Source organism: Marmota marmota, unplaced genomic scaffold, assembly GCF_001458135.2.
Source record: "Marmota marmota marmota unplaced genomic scaffold, marMar, whole genome shotgun sequence".
Classification (NCBI taxonomy): domain Eukaryota; kingdom Metazoa; phylum Chordata; class Mammalia; order Rodentia; family Sciuridae; genus Marmota; species Marmota marmota.
Window position 1 is genome coordinate 63,001,111 of NW_025999968.1, and position 19,159 is coordinate 63,020,269.

Sequence of the window (19,159 nt, forward strand, 5' to 3'; positions counted from 1 at the left end):
TGAAGGGCAGCAGCTGGCGGGGGGCGGGGCAGGCGTCTGTCCCAGAGGCACCGTGAGGACGGATCTTTCGCAGGTCACACTCGCCTCCTGTGCCTGGGGGTCCTGGGTAGAAGGTGGCCAGCTCCCCAGCCTCTGCCATGGAGGAGCCCCTGGAGTGGGCGGGACCGGGCGGGAGCTGTTGTCCTGTGGTCTCTAGACTGTGGAGGCAGCTGTTGGGGGACGACTGGCCACTGGCTGTGGGTCTACAGAGGTGTCCGGCGTCCCGCGGGGTTTCCCTGCTGATGTCCTGTGCAGCTGCGGAGGCCTGTGCACAGCTGGCCGTGCCGTCCTCGCTGCCCTTACTGACCTCTGATTCGTCTCGGCTCTGCTCTTTTAACCTTTTCTTCCTTTGAGTTCCGAAAGGAGTAACCTACCGGCCTTTTGCTGGAGGATGTTATAAATGGAAATTTAGTGTCCATTCCGGCAGCTTTGTGACTGGAGGAGTGGTGTGTGTGTCACTCGGGTCGTGGAGGGAAGCCCAGGTCTAAGCCAGCGGCCTTTGGTGTCAGGGCAGTGTCCAGGGCCTTCCCGGGTCCTCAGTGTGCCAGTAGCAGGAGCACCTGCCCGGCCTTACAGGGAGTGGCTGCCCAAGTCCTCCCTGGGCACTGCTCAAGTTCCAGGGGTGTCCTGGGATTGAGTGGGTCCCAGGGCCCCCAGAGCGAGTGGGGGCTTCACACAGGGTCCTTTGGTGCTGGCCAGAGAGCCGCTCTGCCTCTCTGTCCAACTTAACAGGAGAGTGAGTGCTCATTTCCCCTTTAAAATCAGAGTCATGGTCATCTTGCCTTATATTTCTAGAATTCTAAAGTTTATGAAGTATCTTTAAAGGGTAGATAAGGAGATCATTCTGCAGGCCTATCAGAGAGTTGTTTTTAAAATATAAAACTGCCAGACTTAGTTATGAAGCCTGTTCACAACAATCTTGTATTTTGTGCTTGTATTTTTTTTCTATCATGGAACATATTAAGAGTTCTGAGGTAAAGATCCCTGCATATAATGAAAAATTTCAAATGAATACCAGAAATAAAGTCGTGTCCTTCAAAAATAATCTCTAAAAAGTCATAGTGTTTTATATAATCATGTAAACAGTTTTTTTGAATTATGAACTAAGTGAAATGGTCACATATATTGGTTGACTATTTTTAAACTGAAAAAATTAATTGATTTGTGAATGTGTTTTAAAGTGCTGCTTCCTCTTGTGAGAGATGCTGCAGTTTAAAACTGAGGGGCATCGTGGGGTGGGTGCCCTTGGGCAAGAGGGGCTCCCTGGGTGAATGGGCATCTGTCTGTCCCGACACACTGCCATTTCACAGACTAATTAATGGGGACTTTGGGGGATTAACTAACTGTCTAATATTTAGAAAAGATCGAGTAAAGTATTTCTGGATGATTCAGAATATTCTCAGTAGAAAGACTCTTAAAATTCTTCACCCTTTGCCAGGCAGGATGGACAGGCTTGTGACCCAGCAGCTCTGGAGGCTGAGGCCGGACTGCAGGCTTAAGACCAGCCTCAGCAACTTAGCCAGACCCTGTTTCAGAAAAAACAAAAAGGGCTGAAACGTAGCCTGTGGCTGAGCGCCCCGGGCTCAACCCCCAGAACCACTTCTTCAACTTCCCCTTTAGGCAGAAGCCACAGGGGAGCTAGGTGGCCACTTAGCCACTGTTGGGTGCAGTGTCGAGGCTGACAGTTCTCTGGTGGAAGGGCCTGCTCGGGCTTGCAGGGAGGAGCAGGGCACACACACACCACTCACCGTTGCAAAGAGGCCAAGGAATCTGTAAATTTTGCATTTACAAGGTCCTGCAACGAAGGCGTTGCAAGTTACTCTTTCTGGGCACCGCAGGTTCCAGCAGCACTGACATCAAGGAGAACCGTAGTCTGGACATCGTGTCCCCCAAGGACGGCAGTGCCCCTGGGCCTGGTGAGGGCCTGCAGTTCCCTGGTGGGGGCAGCAGTGGTACTGGCCGGAAGCGGCCCCTGGAGGAGGGCAGCAATGGCCACTCCAGGTACCGCCTGAAGAAGCGGAGGAAAGCGCCAGGGCCCGTGCTGCCCAAGAATGCACTGATGCAGCTGAACGAGATCAAGCCCGGCCTGCAGTACACGCTGCTCTCCCAGACGGGGCCCGTGCACGCCCCGCTCTTCGTCATGTCTGTGGAGGTTAACGGGCAGGTCTTCGAGGGCTCTGGCCCCACAAAGAAGAAGGCAAAGCTGCATGCTGCAGAGAAGGCCCTGAGGTCCTTCGTCCAGTTTCCCAATGCCTCCGAGGCCCACCTGGCTATGGGTAGGACCCTGTCCGTGCACACAGACTTCACATCTGACCAGGCCGACTTCCCTGACACGCTCTTCAATGGCTTCGAGACCCCAGACCGGGTGGAGTCCTTCTGCATGGGCTCCAATGGAGACGAGTCCCTCAGCTCCAGCGGGGACCTCAGCCTGTCGGCCTCACCTGTGCCCGCCAGCCTTGCCCAGCCCCCCCTGCCGGGCCCGCCACCCTTCCCGCCACCCAGCGGGAAGAACCCTGTGATGATCCTCAACGAGCTGCGTCCAGGGCTGAAGTATGACTTCCTCTCCGAGAGCGGGGAGAGCCATGCCAAGAGCTTCGTCATGTCCGTGGTGGTGGACGGCCAGTTCTTCGAGGGGTCGGGCAGGAACAAGAAGCTGGCCAAGGCTCGGGCGGCACAATCGGCCCTGGCCACCATCTTCAACCTGCACCTGGACCAGACGCCGTCACGCCAGCCCGTGCCCAGCGAGGGGCTGCAGCTGCACCTACCACAGGTAAGCAGGCGCGTGCTGAAGCAGCAGCCCCGCGCCTGGCCACACGGCGCAGCGTGGCTCTGCCTCAGCAGGAGGTGGGCTGGTAAGTCTGGCCGGGCAGCTCTCCTTGATTTCATGGCCGGGTCGGGGAGAGGCCGTGGTCCCCAGTGCACGCTGGGGCTGTCCAGGGCAGTGCAGGGACTCCCGAGACCCCGTCCCCAGGGCCGAGTCTCAGTCACGACCTGTGGTCCCCACAGCAAGCCCTGTCAGGATGGGGAGAGCCCAACACTGGACATGGCCCTTCAGTGGATGCTCACTCACCTCCCCAGGGCAGTCTGCACCAGGTCAGGGCTGCTGGCTGGAGCAGCAGGAGACCCAGGCTGCGTTCCCCAGGCAGCAGCCTAGCGGGGCAGAGAAGGTGCTGGGGGCCATGGGGACCACATGCCAGAGGGGCGTCCACAAGGACTCCAGGGCCCACCAGCTGCCCAGGAGTCTCTGCACCCTGAGTGCCCTGCGTGGTGTCTGTGTGAGGCTCCTTCCTGCTTGACGGGACATGGGCAGCCTCTGAGGCTTGTCCCCTACCCTGATAAAATCAAGGTGAAGAGAGGAGCTGCAGGTGGCTCTGGTGGCATCCGAGAGGGAGGGACTTGGCCCTTTGGCTCTGGAGGCCCAGCTGCTGCAGTCTGGCTTCTGTCCTTGGAGCCTGAGTCCCGCTGGTCTGTGGTGAGGACGGCATTCCACTCCTGTGCTGCTTCCTCTGGCCGCGCCTTCTTCTGGGGAGCCAGTGCCCCCCCCCCCCCCCCAGACCAGGACCAGGCAGGCTTACATCCTCCTGGGACCAATACGGGGTTTCTGTTGACCCCTGCAGCTGGAGTCCGGGACCAGGAGGAACTGGTTCTCTTCTGCCTCTAGCCACTGAATGCCGCGTCGGCATGAAGGGACAGCGGATGCCGTTGGGAACCAGTGCTTGCTTCCCTCCTTTGCCCTGGCCGGTATCGCTCCCCAAGTTGCTGGTCCGGCTGCCGTTGTGCAGACTGGCAGCAGCAGCTCCCCAGGGGAGCCTCACCCTGGTCCCGTGGCTGGCTTGGGCTTCTCCACTGGCGCAGAAGTCTGCCGTGCCCATCGTCCCCGTCCACGGTGCTCTCCAGCCCTGCATGCTCAGCTGCTGTGGGTCTTCACCCAGGCCCCGAGGGGACAAGGACAGCGCAGGGAAGCAGACGGAAGTGTGCCCAGGGGTCTGTGGCCTGGCCGTGCCTCAGCCCCCTCAGTGAGGAGAGGACCGAGTGTCCAGCTTGGGAGGGCTTCTGGTGGGGCCTGGCTGTGGGGAGGGGCACGGCTGGCAGGCCCCGGCTTGCTTCTGGCCCTCTGTAGTCCAGAACCTCGGGTGGGAGCTGTGTCCTCCCAACCCTTCCTGTGTCCCCTCCTGTGTCCGCTCAGCCCTCCACAGTGTCTCCTGAAGCCCTCAGGGATCAGGCGAGGTCCTGGGTTGCTCAAAGGACCAGGGTGGGCCTTCCCAGGACCGGTCCTGCTGGGCATGTTGCCGGGCTCTGCGGTTTTCTGCCTGAAAGTTTCAGAGCACCTGTTTTGGAGTGGACAGGAGTCTTTGCTGTTTTCCTGGGGTAACTGGAAGGCCTCAGGCCCAGCCTCCTGGTTCAGGATTGCCTCCCCATATTCCTGGCACAGGGGCTTAGGGAGTTCAGAGTGTTGGCCACGTGAGGTCTGCCGGGGTTTCATCCACCTCAGGGCTGGGGCAGGCTGTGGAGGCTCCCGGGCTGCTGTGTGGCTGCTAGGACGCGTGGCCTGGCCTGGCTGGCAGGGCCTGCTACCTCCACATCACAGCCACCTGGACTTAGAGGGGAGCTGCTTCTGCACCACAGGGCGCGAGGCCAGCCACCCGTCGTGGTTCTAGCTCTCCGCTCCCCGGGCACTGGGTGCTGGGCTGCTCCCAGGCAACAGCAGCTGATTTCCTGGCTGATTTCCACCTGCTGCCCGGGGTGTGAGTGCCCTGCATGGCCTTCTTCGCTGGCCCCTGTCTGCCCTCAGACCTGTGCTGCTGAGGTCCCCAGGGCTGAGAGGGCGTTGAGGGTCCAGCCGCAGCACACCTGCCCTGTCCTGTGCCCTGGATGCCCTGGTATCTGCTGTGCAGTGACGGGGACAATCCTGCCCAAGGAGGTTGGCCCCTGGGAGCAGTGGCATTGCCGTGCGCTGTGGAACTGCTTCCCGAGGATTGGGGGGACGGGGTTTGCCGGGGCCACTGGATTGTGCCGACAGGTGAGTTGGTGGCATCTGGCAGACTTGGCTTGACACCCCAAAGACTCTGTCACTGTCTCCAAGATAAATCTAAAGCCGAGAAGCCCACCTCTGGGGCCTGACAGAGGCACTTGCCTCAAGCAGGGCACCCTGTGGCCAGGCGTCCCCACTGCCGTGTTGGCACCTCCCCCTCCAGGCATACGCTCAGTGCGGCTCGCGCTCACATGCGGTCATGCGCAGAGCTTCTCTGGCCTGAGCACATCTCCTCCAGCTGCCCTTTGTCACAAGGAGGGCCAAAGAGGAGCCTGTTCCCTCCCTGAAAGTGCTGTGGCCACAGCAGGGTGGCTGAGGGTCAGCAGGCAGGGCAGCAGATCCAGGGCCGGCGTTTCCCCAGGTGAGGGGGCCGGGGGCCTGGAGGACCCCCAGCTGAGTCCCGCATGACATTTTGGCCCCTGTTTCAAGGGTTGTTTTGGAGGACACACACACATTTGTCACCTTTACCCAGTGGTCCCTGGGGTGGCCATGGTCCGCAAGCGTCCCTGTGTGAGGGGCCGCGTGTGTTGGCCTGGAGAGGCGCTGGCTCCCAGGTGTACGAGGCCTGACCTCAGGTCCTTCCTCCCCAGGTGCTGGCAGATGCCGTCTCGCGCCTGGTCCTGGGTAAGTTCAGTGACCTGACGGACAACTTCTCCTCACCTCACGCACGCAGAAAAGTGCTGGCTGGAGTCGTCATGACCACAGGTAGCCGTGTCCACCTGTCTACCCCTCCTGTTTCCCTGTGTGGTCTGCCTTGCTCTCATCGCTGGGGCTGTGTGTGCAGGCAGTAGCTGCCCTGGGCCCTTCCCCTGGACGCGGTGCAGCTCGGCAGAGTCTGTGTCAGCAGGCAGAGGCCCCGCCTCAGGCCACCCCAGCCCAGGGCACAGCAGACGGGCCTGACGCCTAGGCCAGCCCAGGAGGGCTCCTCCTGTCCTCCTCCTGCGGACGGCCTCTGGCCTCTGCCTGTCCTGAGGCAGCCGACGGGGAGCCTACGCCTAGGAGCAGGACTTGGTGCTGTGTTCCTGGCGCCAGGCTACCAGGCCGAGGGCTGCCGAGGAGGGCTCGACCAGGGGCAGGACGGCTGGGGAGTGCAGGTCAGGGGGCGGGGGAAGCTCTGGTAATTCCTTCAGGTTCTTCCAGAAGTTTCCAGGAGTGAAAGAAGCTGGGGTCCTTCCTGGGAACTCTGAGGAAAAGCCAGTGCCTGGCCCCTGGGTGGGGTGGGGCCCAGGAGAGGACCCTATTTCCTGGGGGCTCTACTCCCAGCATGGGTCACCCAGCATGGACTCTCCAGTGCAGGCAGAGGCCAGGCAGGGAGGGAGGTGGGGAGGGTGACACCTGCCAGCCAGGGAGAAACCTGGTTCCCTGTGCAGGGGACCGTGGCCCCTCTCCCAAGGTGGCCACCTCTTCAGGTTGTAGGGGGCCATGAGTCTGGTGCTCAGCCTGGTGCCCGGGAGCCGTGGCTGCTGTGGTCATGGCTGTGCTGCTGGCCGCGGCCTACCCACTGCAAGGCTCCTCTCAGGTGAGCCCCAGTGTCTGGCGCCTGGGCCTGCCGGTGTTAGGGTGCCACTTGTGAGCTGGCTCCCTGCGAGCTCCACGCCCTCTGGGGTGAGGCCAGCTGCTCCTTCCCTCAGGTGCCCAGTCACCGGGGAAGAGGTGGCACCACATGCTGAATCTTCCCGTGATCGTTGGCTCAAAGCCAAAAGTGCGTCTGAAGCCAGGGGGCAGCAGCACTGGCCTGGCATTGCCGGGAGTCAGCCTGCTGAGGACGGTCTGCCAGGGCGCCGACCCTGGCACCTCTCACCCCTGGCCACAAGGCGAGGCTGCCACCAGCCCCCACCCAGGTCACTGTGTCTTTTCTGGCACAGGGGGTGGGACCCAGGGCCTCTGTGCAAGGCAAGTGCTAGGCTGTACCCTGAGCCCCACCCAGCTCACAGTCGGTCTCTGGGCCTGTGGCCGGTCCCGCAAGGCTGTCCCAGGTGGCCCCTCGCCAGGATGGTTGAACATGACGGGCTCTCGGCGTGAGGGGCCTCGGCACCTTCGAGCCCTCTGCTGCACCTCTTGGGTGATTTGGTTCTGGCTTCACCCTTACTGCCCAGCTGGCCAGTCTCTTCACGGTGCCGCGTTCCTGGGCAGTGGGGGGGGGCAGTGCACCTGCCCTGCTGCATGAGGGCCCTGTGCTCAGGGACGGGCTGGGCAGGTGTGAGCGCAGGCGGGCAGGCGGCGGCAGGCGGCGGGGCGGCTCATCATCTGTGACCTGGAGGCCTGGGCGGTCCCGCGTGGCTGCAGCCCTCTCCTGCCCTCCAGGCACAGACGTGAAGGACGCCAAGGTGATCAGTGTGTCCACGGGGACCAAGTGCATCAATGGGGAGTACATGAGCGACCGCGGCTTGGCGCTGAACGATTGCCACGCGGAGATCATCGCCCGCCGCTCCCTGCTCAGGTTCCTCTACGCGCAGCTGGAGCTCTACCTGAAGTGAGTGCGGAGCCCCTGACGCGGTGCAGACCCTGGAACAGCATGTGGGCGTGATCCCGCTGCTGCCCTGCTCTGCCCGCCTCAGTCCCAAGAGCCACCGAGTTAGGAACACATGCGCAGGCACAGAGGCAGGCACATGCCCTGTGGACGTGGCCGGGCTGTGATCCCCAGGCCTGCGAAGGCCGTGTGGTCTCGCTCCGTGCAATGTGGACGTGAGGAGCCTCCCACACTGCGGGGCCCCAGGCCTGGCCTGACCTTCCTTCGCCAGGCCACGCGCTGTGTCTTGCTGTTTGAAAACACGCATGGGGGGCAGGAGTCGCTCTTGCTCAATGACCTGGCCCTCCCTGAGGTGGCCTGAGGTCCCACTAAGCCGGCCTGCCTGTGGGAAGCACCCTGAAAACCCTCCCTCTCAACACAAGCAGCTCGGGTCACCTCTGCCACTGTTCCTTTGTTGGTTGGTTTTGCAGTAGCAAAGAGGACCAGAAGAGCTCCATCTTCCAGAAGTCGGAGCGAGGAGGGTTCCGGCTGAAGGACACCGTGCAGTTCCACCTGTACATCAGCACCTCTCCCTGCGGAGACGCCCGGATATTCTCGCCCCACGAGCCGGTGCTCGAAGGTGTGAGGCTGGACCAGCAGTCAGCAGGTCCTCAAGGAAACTTACCCCGTAGTGAGGGCAGGCGCAGCACGCGGCGTCCTGGGTGTGGGTCCGATGGGAGATGCCGTCACAGCATGGGCTCCTTCTTCCCAAGTGGCCGTTTAACTAGAAAATGCTAATGAATGCAAAATGCCAATTCTAAAGCAAGAAAGGAAAATGCAACTTCTGATTAACGGAGTCCTGAGAACAGGGTGAAGGTGTCAGACCACAGTCGTACCCACACCCACTCCCGAGTGTCTGAATCGGGTGCCTGGTGCTTGTGTGTGTGGTGACTGACTCCCTGACGCGCTCCCTGACTAACGTGTAACCCAAGCACAGAGCCGCTACTTCAGGAGCGGTGGACACTGGTGCCAAGTGGGCCACCGTCACCGCCAGCCAGGGCCCTGGTTGTGGCAGTTTGTATCCATGTCCTTCTCCCAAGGCTGGGCATGTCCGTCCACACTGCGGGTTTGGTTACATCATCTTCCTTGATTATAAAGCCAACGTAGTTCCCCAGCGAGTGGCTGCTATTAAAATATGAGAAAGAGGGCTGGGGCTGGGGCTCAGGGGTAGAGTACTCGCCTGGCACACGTATGGCGCTGGGTTTGGTCCTCAGCACCACAGATAAATGAAGTAAAGATATTTAAAAAATATATGAGAGAGAAAGTGAAAACCACTCAGTGGATGCCCCAGGGCTAATGGTGGCCGTGCGCCGGCACACCTTACAGAAAGCTCTTTGATACACCAGGGGTAAGCTACAACAAATGCCCCTGGCCCAAGTCAGCAGCCCTGGGTGCTCCCTCCTGTTCTCTCCCACCATTGTCTTGATGGAAGTCGTCTCAGTGGGAATGGAAGGCTCCTTGCCCGGCCCCCACGGAGGCCCCTTCCTGAGTCCTTTCTGTAAACCTGAGCTGCATGAGTGTCTTGTGTAGGTGGCGTGAACGTGCTGCATGTGTGTGGATACTTCAGGCCTGGATGTGCCACGGCCTGGTGCTCCACCCTGAGCCTGGACCTTGCTTTCTCTCTTAGAACCCTCAGATCGACATCCAAACCGCAAAGCGAGGGGACAGCTGCGGACAAAAATTGAGTCTGGCGAGGGGACGATCCCAGTGCGGTCCAACGCCAGCATCCAGACGTGGGATGGGGTGCTGCAGGGGGAGAGGCTGCTGACCATGTCCTGCAGCGACAAGATAGCACGGTAAGGCTGCCGGGGCTGCGGGCCACCTGCCGTACACGCCAGGCCTTCCTGCCCACCACCTTCCTGGGTCCCCTGTGGGTGCTCCCATGCCCTCTGAAGGACTGCAGCTTTCCAGGGCCAGCTGGAGGGACAGAGGCTGCCTCTGCCAGGATGCTCTGCCCCCTCAGGTCTCATTCCTGAATGCCCAGGCAGAGGGTGTGTCGAGTGCACTGCAGGTGACATCTTGAACCGCCCTCTCCCGAGGGAGGCACGGGACCCCTCAGCAGCAGAGGGGACAGCCCTGGTGCTTGGACTTCTCCCTGGACATGGAGGGTGGCTGACATCCACACACCCGCCACAGGCAGGCGTTCTGAGCTCAGAGCCCCTAGCCTAGAGTAGGGGCTGCTCGGCTGGCCGCCCTAGTAGATGGACCGGGAGCCACCTGGTCTCTTAGCTGTGTGCAGGTCATCTGTGGCGCCAAGGCTCAGTGCCCGTCCCGAACCTCTCAGAGCCCACGTGCAGTTACGGCGCACACGGGCACCCGGGTGATGAGCCTGTAACCTGGCCCGGGAGGGGCAGGCCACACGGCGGCCGAGCAGCCTGTCTTCACACTGACCCACGGGAGGACCACACACACCTCGTCTGTGATGTTCTTGAATGGGGCGGGGATCCCCAAGTTCCTGGGGCTGGGTTAGTCCTACACTTGGTCTGTCCTGCCAGAGTGTGGCGGGTGGAGTCTGTCATCTGCAGTGCCTGGGCCAGTGTGTGGCGGGTGTCAGATTATGGGACGTGGAACATTTGCAGACTTTACCAGTGCCAGATCCCTAACCTGAAAACCTGATGTCAGGGAAAAAAGACCTGTCTCACCTGAACCCCCGGCTCAGCCTTACCCAGCATAGCCTCAGCCGCCTGCCTGCACATGGTCGTGGGTGTGTCCGTGTGTCCTGGAATACAGAGGTAGAGCAGCTGAGCTGCCCTCTGCTCCTCACCTGCCAGTCACTGCCCACAGTCACCACCCAGGTGCTCCAGGGGCACATGTGGGTGGGACATGTAGGTGTCCTTCCACTGCCCCACCTAGAGGCCTTACTATCCTCACACCTGGCCCATCTTGGTCCCCCTGACGCCCACCCCGTCACGGATATCCCGTGACGCCCACCCTGTCGCGGACCCCCTGACGCCCACCCCGTCGCGGACACCCTGACGCCCAGCCTCTCTGAGGCACTTGCCAGTGTCTGGAGTCAGTGCTTGGCCGGGAGGTTGGACTGCACCCAGTGGTCGCCCCCTTGGCCCCTACCTGCCAGGCCTTGAGCCGTTCCTGCACATTGCAAGTGGGAGTCGGGTTGGTTTACGCTGCTCTCACTAGTGGGGAGGCAGAGGTCCTGCTGAGGGACAGGGCCGTCCACCTCGCCTGCTCTCGGGCCCTGTGGTGCGCAGAGCACCTCACGGCTGGTCTCCTTCGTCCTGTGTCTCCCCAGCTCCTTTCCCTGCTTGGTGGCAGCGTCACCCTCTTTACCTTTTTGGTACTGGGGATGGAACCAGGAACGCCTAACCCCTGAGCCACGTCCCAGCCCTGTTTTGTATTTTCCCCATACGTTTGGCTGTGATCGGGAGGGACGGCTATGCGAGGCTCTTCCCAGTAGCATGCGTGTGGTCCTTTGGGTCAGCATTCGTTGACTTGACTCTCATATCTGTGAGGACACAGCAGAAGAGCCCACTGCAGTAAGGGCTTGTCTGCCCTGGCGTCTCCGAGTCTCCACTCACTGGTGACTCCAGGGAATGTTGCAGCCTGTATGTTCACAGTGGTAGCCACAGTTTCCCTAAATCACGGTGTTGTTCTCGAAAGGCTTCATGATACCCAGTAAAGTTTGTTTCAGGGAGAGTTGTGCCATTTTAGTTGGTGAAGAATTGGTCACTGATCTTATGATTATGTCAACATTAATAACAATAGTAAATGAATAGTTTAGAACCAGAACCTCTCTCACCAAGACTGGCTAACGGTTTTGATGGGTTTCATTCTTGGTTGGCTTTGGTATCCCATTCTGTATTTTATTAGAGACAGGGTCTCGCTGAGTTGCTTGGTGCCTCACTGAGTTGCTGAGGCTGGTTTGAACTCGCCGTCCTCCTGCCTCAGCCTCCTGAGCTGCTGGAATTACAGGTGTGTGCATCGCCCTCTTCAAGGTCACTCACCCATGGGCATCCTGGCCTGGGTGCTGGACTTGGTGCTTGGGTCCAGTTCACACGGAGTGGGATTTTCACAGCTGGCCTCACTAGGCTGAGGTGCCACCCTTCCACTCCTGTGTCTGTCACGGGAGGGGGTCAGATCTGCCTAGTGCTCATCCTACCCCACTCCAGAGGATGCGTGGTGCTGCACCTCATTCTGCTGATGCCGTCAGCAGCACGGATGGAGGTCCCCTGGTGAACTGCCGTGCATTCCCGAGCCAGCGCCCTGCTGGTGGCCTGGGATTGCAGCATGCTGTGGCCTTGATTTGTGGTGTTCTGTTGAGGGTTTTTTATTAACATTCATCAGAAACACTGATCTGGGTTTCTTTCCTGTAGCGTCCTCATCTGGCTGTGATCCCAGGGTGATGCTGGCCTCGGAGGATGAGCTTGGACGTGATTCTTCCTCTTAGATTTCTGGGAAGAATTCCGGGAGGATTGGTGCTGGTGTGTGTCGGTGGGATTCTGCAGCGAGGCCGAGTGGCCCTGAGCTGCTCTCCGCAGGAGGTGTCTGTGGCTCTCCATCTCACCACCGTGGCCTAGTGAGGTTCTGGGTTTCTTCCTGGTGAGCTGTGGCCGGCCGCCTGCTGTTTCCTGGTCATTCCTCTGTTCTCTCCACGACCGCGGCGGCGGTCCTACTATTTCCTTTTGCCTTTCTGGTTTTTAAGTTTCTCTACTTTCCTTAGTGACGGTAGCCAAGAGCTTGTCGGTTTTGTTGGCTTTTTACTCAAAGGCACTCTCGGTTTCCCCGATTCTCCTCCCTGCTCACTGCTTCCTGCTGGATCTGGCTGAGCGTCTTGTTGCTGGTCCGGGAGGTGCTGGGTTGCAGTGTGGATGCGAGACCTTGCGTGGCTCCGAGCCAGCGCGCTGCATCCCGCGGTGTTGGCCAGCTGTGGCCCTCTCCGTCCGCCCGAGGGCATTTCCTGACTGTGCTGGTGACCTCTTCCCTTCTCCCACATCTCTGCCACCCTCCTGGTGGCGCACATCTCGTAGCAGTGCGCTTCGGCCCGTGTCCCTCCCTGGCATTTCCCTCCTTCCCTGGACCCTTTCCATGACATTTGTGGGATAACCCCACAACCTTTCTTTTCCTTTTTCCTCTCTTGCTTCCACAGAGGAGGGAAGACATTGACCCCCGGCCTTCCAAGTTTGGCTTCTTTTGCTTAATATAATGCTCTCAAGTTCACTTTTCTGCAAAAGGCATGATTTCAAACTTCTTTATGGCTGAATAGAACCCCATTGTGGGGCCTGGGGTGTGGCTCAGTGACGAGTGATTGCCTAGCTCATGTGAGGCGCTGGATTCGATCCTCAGCACCACATAAAGAGGAACAAATAAAATGAAGGCATTCTGTCCATCTACAACTACAAAATAATAATAATAATAAAAATTTAAAAAGAAACTCCGTTGTGTAAAAACCACTTTTTCTTTATCCATTCGTCCACTGAGGGGCCCCTGGCTGGTGGCACAGCCTGGCTGTGGGGAACGTGCTGCTGTCAACATGGTGTGCCTGTGTCACTGGGGCATGCCGACTTTAATCCTTAGGGTAATTACTGAGGAGGGGGTGGCTGGGTCACGTGGTGGTGCCAGGCCTGGCCTTTTGAGGACCCTCTGCACCGGTTCCACAGTGGCTGTGCTGATTCACAGTCCCACCAACATGGACAAGGGTCCCACATCCTCTCCAGCGTCCCTTATTAGTGTATTTTTGGTGGCCGCCATGCTGACTGGTGTGAGATGAAATCTCAGTGTGGTTCTGATTTGCACGTCCCTGATTGCTAATGGTCTTGAAGATTTTTTCATGTATTTGTTGGCCATTTGTATCTCTTATTTTGAGAAAGGCCTGTTGGGTTCATTGCCCACGTACTAATTGGATTATTTGGTTTTTGGTGTAAAGTGTTTGAGTTCTTTCCTATTCTGGATATTCATCGTCTGTTAGACGAGCAGCTACGGTGGTTCTCTCCCGTTCCGAGGGTCCTCTCTTCACGTTGTTGATTGTCTCCTTTTCTGTGCGGGGCTTTTTAATTCAGTGCCCTTCCGTTTATTCACTCTCGGCCTTATTTCCTCAGCTCTGGGGTCCTTCTGAGAAAGTCCTTTCCTGGCCTTCATGCTGCAGTGTTGATCTCCGTTTTCTCCTAGGAATTGCATAGTTTCTGGTCTAATTCCGAGGTCTTTGATCCTTTTGTGGATTTTTTGTGCAGGTGAGAGATAAGGGTCTAGTTTCCTTCTCCTACACAAGCATAACCAGCTGCCCCAGCGCCATTTGTTAAAAGGCCGTCTTTTCTCCAAGGCGTCTTCTTGGCCCCTTTGTCAAGGGTCAGTAGATGTGGGCCGTTCTGTGCCGTTGGTCTGGGTCTGGTTTGAAGCCAGTGCCATGCAGGTTGGTTGCTGTAGCTCCGACACGTAGTCAGGGTGAGGCCTCCAGCCTTGCTTTTTTGTCTCAGGAATGCTTTGGCTATTCTGGGACTTTTGTTCTTCCAAATAAATTTTAGGACTGTTTTTTCTAGTTTGTGAAGAAGGTCATTTGTATTTTGATGGGGACGGCTTTGGGTCTGTGTTGCTTGGGTGCCATGGCCGTGTTAGCAGGTTGATTCTCCTCTCCACGGATGCGGGCGTCTCCCACCTTCCTGGCCCTCCGCCTCTTTCTTCAGAGTTCTGTAGCTTTCACTGTACGTGTCTTGGTTAGAGGTACTCCTAGGTGTGGGTTTTTTGGTTTTTTTTTTTTTGAGACTGCTATGAATTGGGTTGTTCCCTGGTGTCTGTTCAGCAGTCATTGTGGTAGACAGGGAAGCTGCTGGCTTCTGTGTGCTGATCTGTGACCTGCTTAGTAGCTTTAGAGTCTGTTGGTGGAGCTTTTTGAATCTTCTCAGTATAGGATCGTGTCATCAGCAACCGTGAGAATCTTCTTTCCTCCTCTCCTATTTGCCCATTTTATTTCCTTCTCTTGCTTGTTCTGGCTAGCGTCTCTAGTGCCACATGGGATGGGGGTGATGAGCGTGGACACCTTCTCTTGCTCCAGACCTCCCCGTGCACTATGATGTGCTTGGGTTTCTCAATGTCTAGATGACTGCTACCCCGATCTCCTTAGTGTTTTTATCATGAACGGGTGCTGGGTTTTGTTGAAGGCTAGCTTTCATCCACTGGGATGGCTGTGTGATTCTATCCTTAATTATCTTTATGTAATGAACTACATTGATTGACTTGCTAACAATCATCCTTGTATCCCTGGAATAAAATCAACTTTGTTGTGATGTACAATTTCTTAACATTTTCTTGAATATGATTTGCTAATGTTAAGGATTTTTTTTGCATCTATGTTCATCAGGGATATTGGTCTGTAGTTTTCTTTATTTGAAGGGTCCTTACCTGGTTTTGGTAGGAGTTGATTCTGGCTTTGTAGAGTGAATTTGGAGTGTTCCATTCCTTCCTAGTTAGTGGGACAATTTGAGGAGCATTGGCATTATTCTTCTTTAAAGGTGCAAGAATTAGCTGAGAATCCATCTGGTCCTGGGCTTTTCCTGTAGGAAGGCTTTTTATTACTCTTCTGTCTCATTGTGGTTATTGGTCTGTTTCGGTTGCTGTTCTATGTCCCCCTGATTCTGTTTGGCAGCTTGTGTGTATCTACACATATACCCATTTCTTCTAGGACTTCCAATTTATTCGAGTGTAACTTTTCAAAACAGTCCCCAGTGATCCTCTGGATTTCTGTGATTGTATGATTTCTCCTCTTGTCTCTTAATTCTGTGAATTTGGGTAATCTCTCTCCTCCTTTGTTAGTTTGACGAAAGGCTGGTGTTTCATTGCACCTTTGTATTGTGTTTTATTCTCGATTTCATTAACTTTGCCGCTGATCTTGAGTATCCCTTCTACAGGTTTTAGAATTGGTTGGTTCTTATTTTTGTAGGGCCTTGAGAAGCATCATTCTGTTGTTCATTTGGGATCTTTCTGATTTTCTTATGTAGGTGCTTGTAGGTCTAGACACCCCTCTTAGAACTGCCTTTATGGTGTATTGTATCACTAGTCTTATTTGTGTCTAAGAATTTTTAAATTTCTCCCCTGATCTCTTCTAGCACACACTCATCATTCAAAAGTGTGTTGCTCACCCTCCATGTGTTTATGTAGCTTCTATAGGGTCTTTATGTTCATTTCTAATTTTGTTTCATTTTGTTGAGATGAGATGAAAGGAATCATATCATTTTTTTGTATTTGTTAAGAGTTGGAGAAGATTCTGTGAGCATCTGAGAAGAAAGTGAATTTAGCTATTATTGGATGAAATATTCTATAGATGTCTGTTAAGTCCTTGTGATTTATTTCACACACACACACTAGGGATTTAACCCAGGGGCATGTTACCACTGAGCTACATCTGTACCCCTTTTTATTTTTTATTTTGAGACTGGGTCTCACTAAGTTGCTTAGGACCTCATGAATTTGCTGAGGCTGACCTCCAACTCACAATCCTTCTGCCTCAGCCTCTAGCGTTGCTGGGATTACAAGCATGCACCACCACATCCGACTGACCCATAAAATTTTAAAGGTCCAAAGAGTCTTTACTGAGTTTGTGTCTGGGTTACCTCTATGTTGGTGAGAGGGCACTGTATTATCGTAGGGTGGCTCCCTGGGACTTGGATTCCATGCTGTCTGCTTTATGTAGATACACCATTGGGGGCATGAGTATTTACTGCCGTTACCCCTTCCTGTTGGATTGTTCTCTTAACCAGGATGAAGTGACCTTCCTTTTCTCTTCTGGTTAATTGTGGCTTGGATTCCGCTTGGCTGGACACATGGGAGTGACTACGTAGGCTTGTCTGGGGCTCTGTTTGCACGGCACGTCAGAGTTCATTCCTTCATTTCCAGCCGGAAGCCGGCCGCCTTGGTTTTAATCCATCCTGCCAGCCTGTGTCTTTTAACTGGAGGGTTGAGACCATTTACACTCAATGGGGATGTTTATCAATCCCTCTCATTTTGATTTCTTTCTAATGTTTTATTTGGCCCTCCTTCTCATTGGCTTAATTCAAGCCCTCCTGGATCTTAGTTGGTGCTGAGATATCAGAAGTAATGCTGATTGGCTTTCCTCTAAATGTGACCTGGTGTTTTTCTCTTGAGGCTTTTAAAGTCCTCCTTGTTCTATATGTTTAGGCATTTTGATTATGTGTAGTGACGAGGCCCTTTTCTAAAAAAAATTTTTTCAGTTGTTAATGGTTCTTTGTTTATTTATATGTGGTGCTGAGAATTGAATCCTGTGCCTTACACCTGCCAGGCAAGTGCTCTACCACTGAGCCACGTCCCCAGCACTGTGAAGAGATCCTTTTTAAATCTTGTCTATTTCAGTTCTAAATGCTTCCCTTATCTGGATATCCATCTCATTCTGAAGGTTTAGAACTTTTTGTTATTATTTCTCTGAAGATTGGGTTCTCCATGACGTTGTTAGCCCTGCATTTCACAGCCCTCCTCAATTCCAAGGACTCTTTTATTTGGCCTCCTAACATTGTCCCAGAGTTCTTATATATTCTGGTCACTATGACTCATTCCCTATTATGGTATCTGAACGCTGTCTTCCACCTCTGAGATTCTGTCTTCATCATGGTCTACTGCCGCAGTCTGGCTGGGCACAAATCACGAGCCACTCAAGCAGGAACAAACTTTATTTCCAAACTCCCCCGAACGCCACCCACGTGGCCTTCTCCGGGACACACCACACACCAACCGGAACTCCCTCTCCTGGAACTTCCCCAACCAACGCGAACTCCCTAGGCAATCCTCGCCAGAACTCCAAAGTAGCGGGTGCCCAAGGCGGACAGTAAAGGTCTAATATACAATTGAATCAATCCAGCATCATCTTAATGGCTCGCCTCACAACCATTACTTCTGGTAAAATGCCAGGGGCCATTCCGACTCATCTGTGGCTCTCAGCATCTCCCCCCTTCTGTTTAATTAAACACCAAGCATGTGGCTTAGGGATCGTGCCTGTCTTAGATTGTCCAGTACTACATATGGTTCTTACCCGTCATTGGATGAGCTGACCTCAAGGCGTCTGCCTCCTGTCTTAGGTTGGTACCACTGCAATTGGATCTTACCCGTCACTGACTACCGGTCCAGCATACAGCCACACCTGTGGATAGGTCTTTATACCAGCGGGGGGGTGAGGTTCTTTGCCTCACCTCTGTTGGCCCCCAAATTTGACCTTTGCACCAGTGGGGGGGTGAGGTTCTTTGCCTCACCTCTGTTGGCCCCCAAATTTTAGACCATCACAAGCAGAAGAGAGGAGGATACAGAAATGCCATGACACTAAGCCAATTGACGGATCTTTTTGGAAAATTGTACCACCAATGATACCATCAGCAAAGATACGCCAGCACTACCACAATTTGCTGCACCAACAGATAGTTCACAATGCATACAAGTGATACATAGTCCAGGCAAGTTCTGTAAGCAGTTCAAAGCAGAGGAATCCATCAATATGTCCATTTCCTCCCAAAGTAAATCGACTCCTTGATTGAGCATTACTTGTTGAGTTATTATTCATTGATGCATCAGTTTATACAGTTTGTTGTGATAACTATCGAAGAAGCTGTAGTTTGGTTTCATCTTTGTCTTCCCCGGCACTGGGATGAAGATAGGAATTCTGGCAATGATGCTTAGAAAAAAATTATGTAACATTCCAACAGGCACAAAGAAAACAATTTTCTGAACAATTTACATTATCCTGAACAGAATTATTAAATATAATGAAAAGGAAAGGTGAGAGTAAACAAACAGATCTGTTAACCTCCTTATTTATTCACATATTTAAACAATCCTCAACACCTGTTTACCCAATTTAAATTAAACCATTTAAATCACATGAATAATAAAAATTTTTGGATCCATTTTTTCATGAGCGCTCCACATATGTGATATATGGACATACACACATACAGACATACAACACAAAACACAAATGTGCACACATAACATAAAACACATAACATAAACACATAAAGGCCTTGTAGCTTTACACAGGTGAAATCTCCATTGCAATGTTTAAAAACTTCACAGTCAAAAAATAAAACTGATCAGAAAAACATTAACTTAGATCTGTATGAGCTCAAAAAATAAAATAGAACTTCATGGTGTGGGAGAGGGCAATAATAAAATAGATATTGAAAAAAGCATCCTGGTTACCACCTGGGTTTGACTCCTTTTTGGATAACCCATCCTTTTTTCTGTAACTTGCATATGGGTCTGAAGGTATTCCCACAAGCAAGCCCCAAGGTTTTTTACATTTGAAATAGGCCTTAATGGTGTTCATTATTCATTAGCCTCCAGGTGTGGGAGAACCACTGTTGCAGATATAAGAATAGCCAAGCTGGAGCTCTGAATATCAGCTGTTATGGATTTGAGCCAAATCATCTTCTTTTTGTAGAAATCGCTTTGGTTAGTCTCTCTGGAATCCAAATCGGCTGCTGTTCTCCCTGTGGAAACACACAAACAGAACCCCGACTCCAGACAATTACTGGGTCAGGACCTTTCCATTGTCCTGTTAAAATATCCTTCCAAAGTACCTTGGGCTTATGTACATTTTTTGGACACATATGCCTTTCCGCAGCACTAAG

The 19,159-nt window shown here is 54.5% G+C and overlaps 1 protein-coding gene across 8 annotated transcripts in view; it reads left to right on the forward strand.

Moving 5' to 3' along the window:
* The window catches only part of Adarb1 (adenosine deaminase RNA specific B1), a 73,586-nt gene that overhangs the window by 28,433 nt on the left and 25,994 nt on the right, over positions 1-19,159 (forward strand). For 3 of the 8 annotated variants that reach the window (XM_048803787.1, XM_015478857.2, XM_015478858.2), the window contains exons 4-8: positions 1,878-2,809; positions 5,662-5,776; positions 7,358-7,544; positions 8,012-8,187; positions 9,208-9,376. In XM_048803787.1, the coding sequence (XP_048659744.1) occupies positions 1,878-2,809; positions 5,662-5,776; positions 7,358-7,544; positions 8,012-8,187; positions 9,208-9,376 (1,579 nt within the window). The remainder of the gene's footprint in view (positions 1-1,877; positions 2,810-5,661; positions 5,777-7,357; positions 7,545-8,011; positions 8,188-9,207; positions 9,377-19,159) is intronic. The other 5 variants (XM_048803784.1, XM_048803785.1, XM_015478856.2 and 2 more) reach the window with 5 other exon arrangements.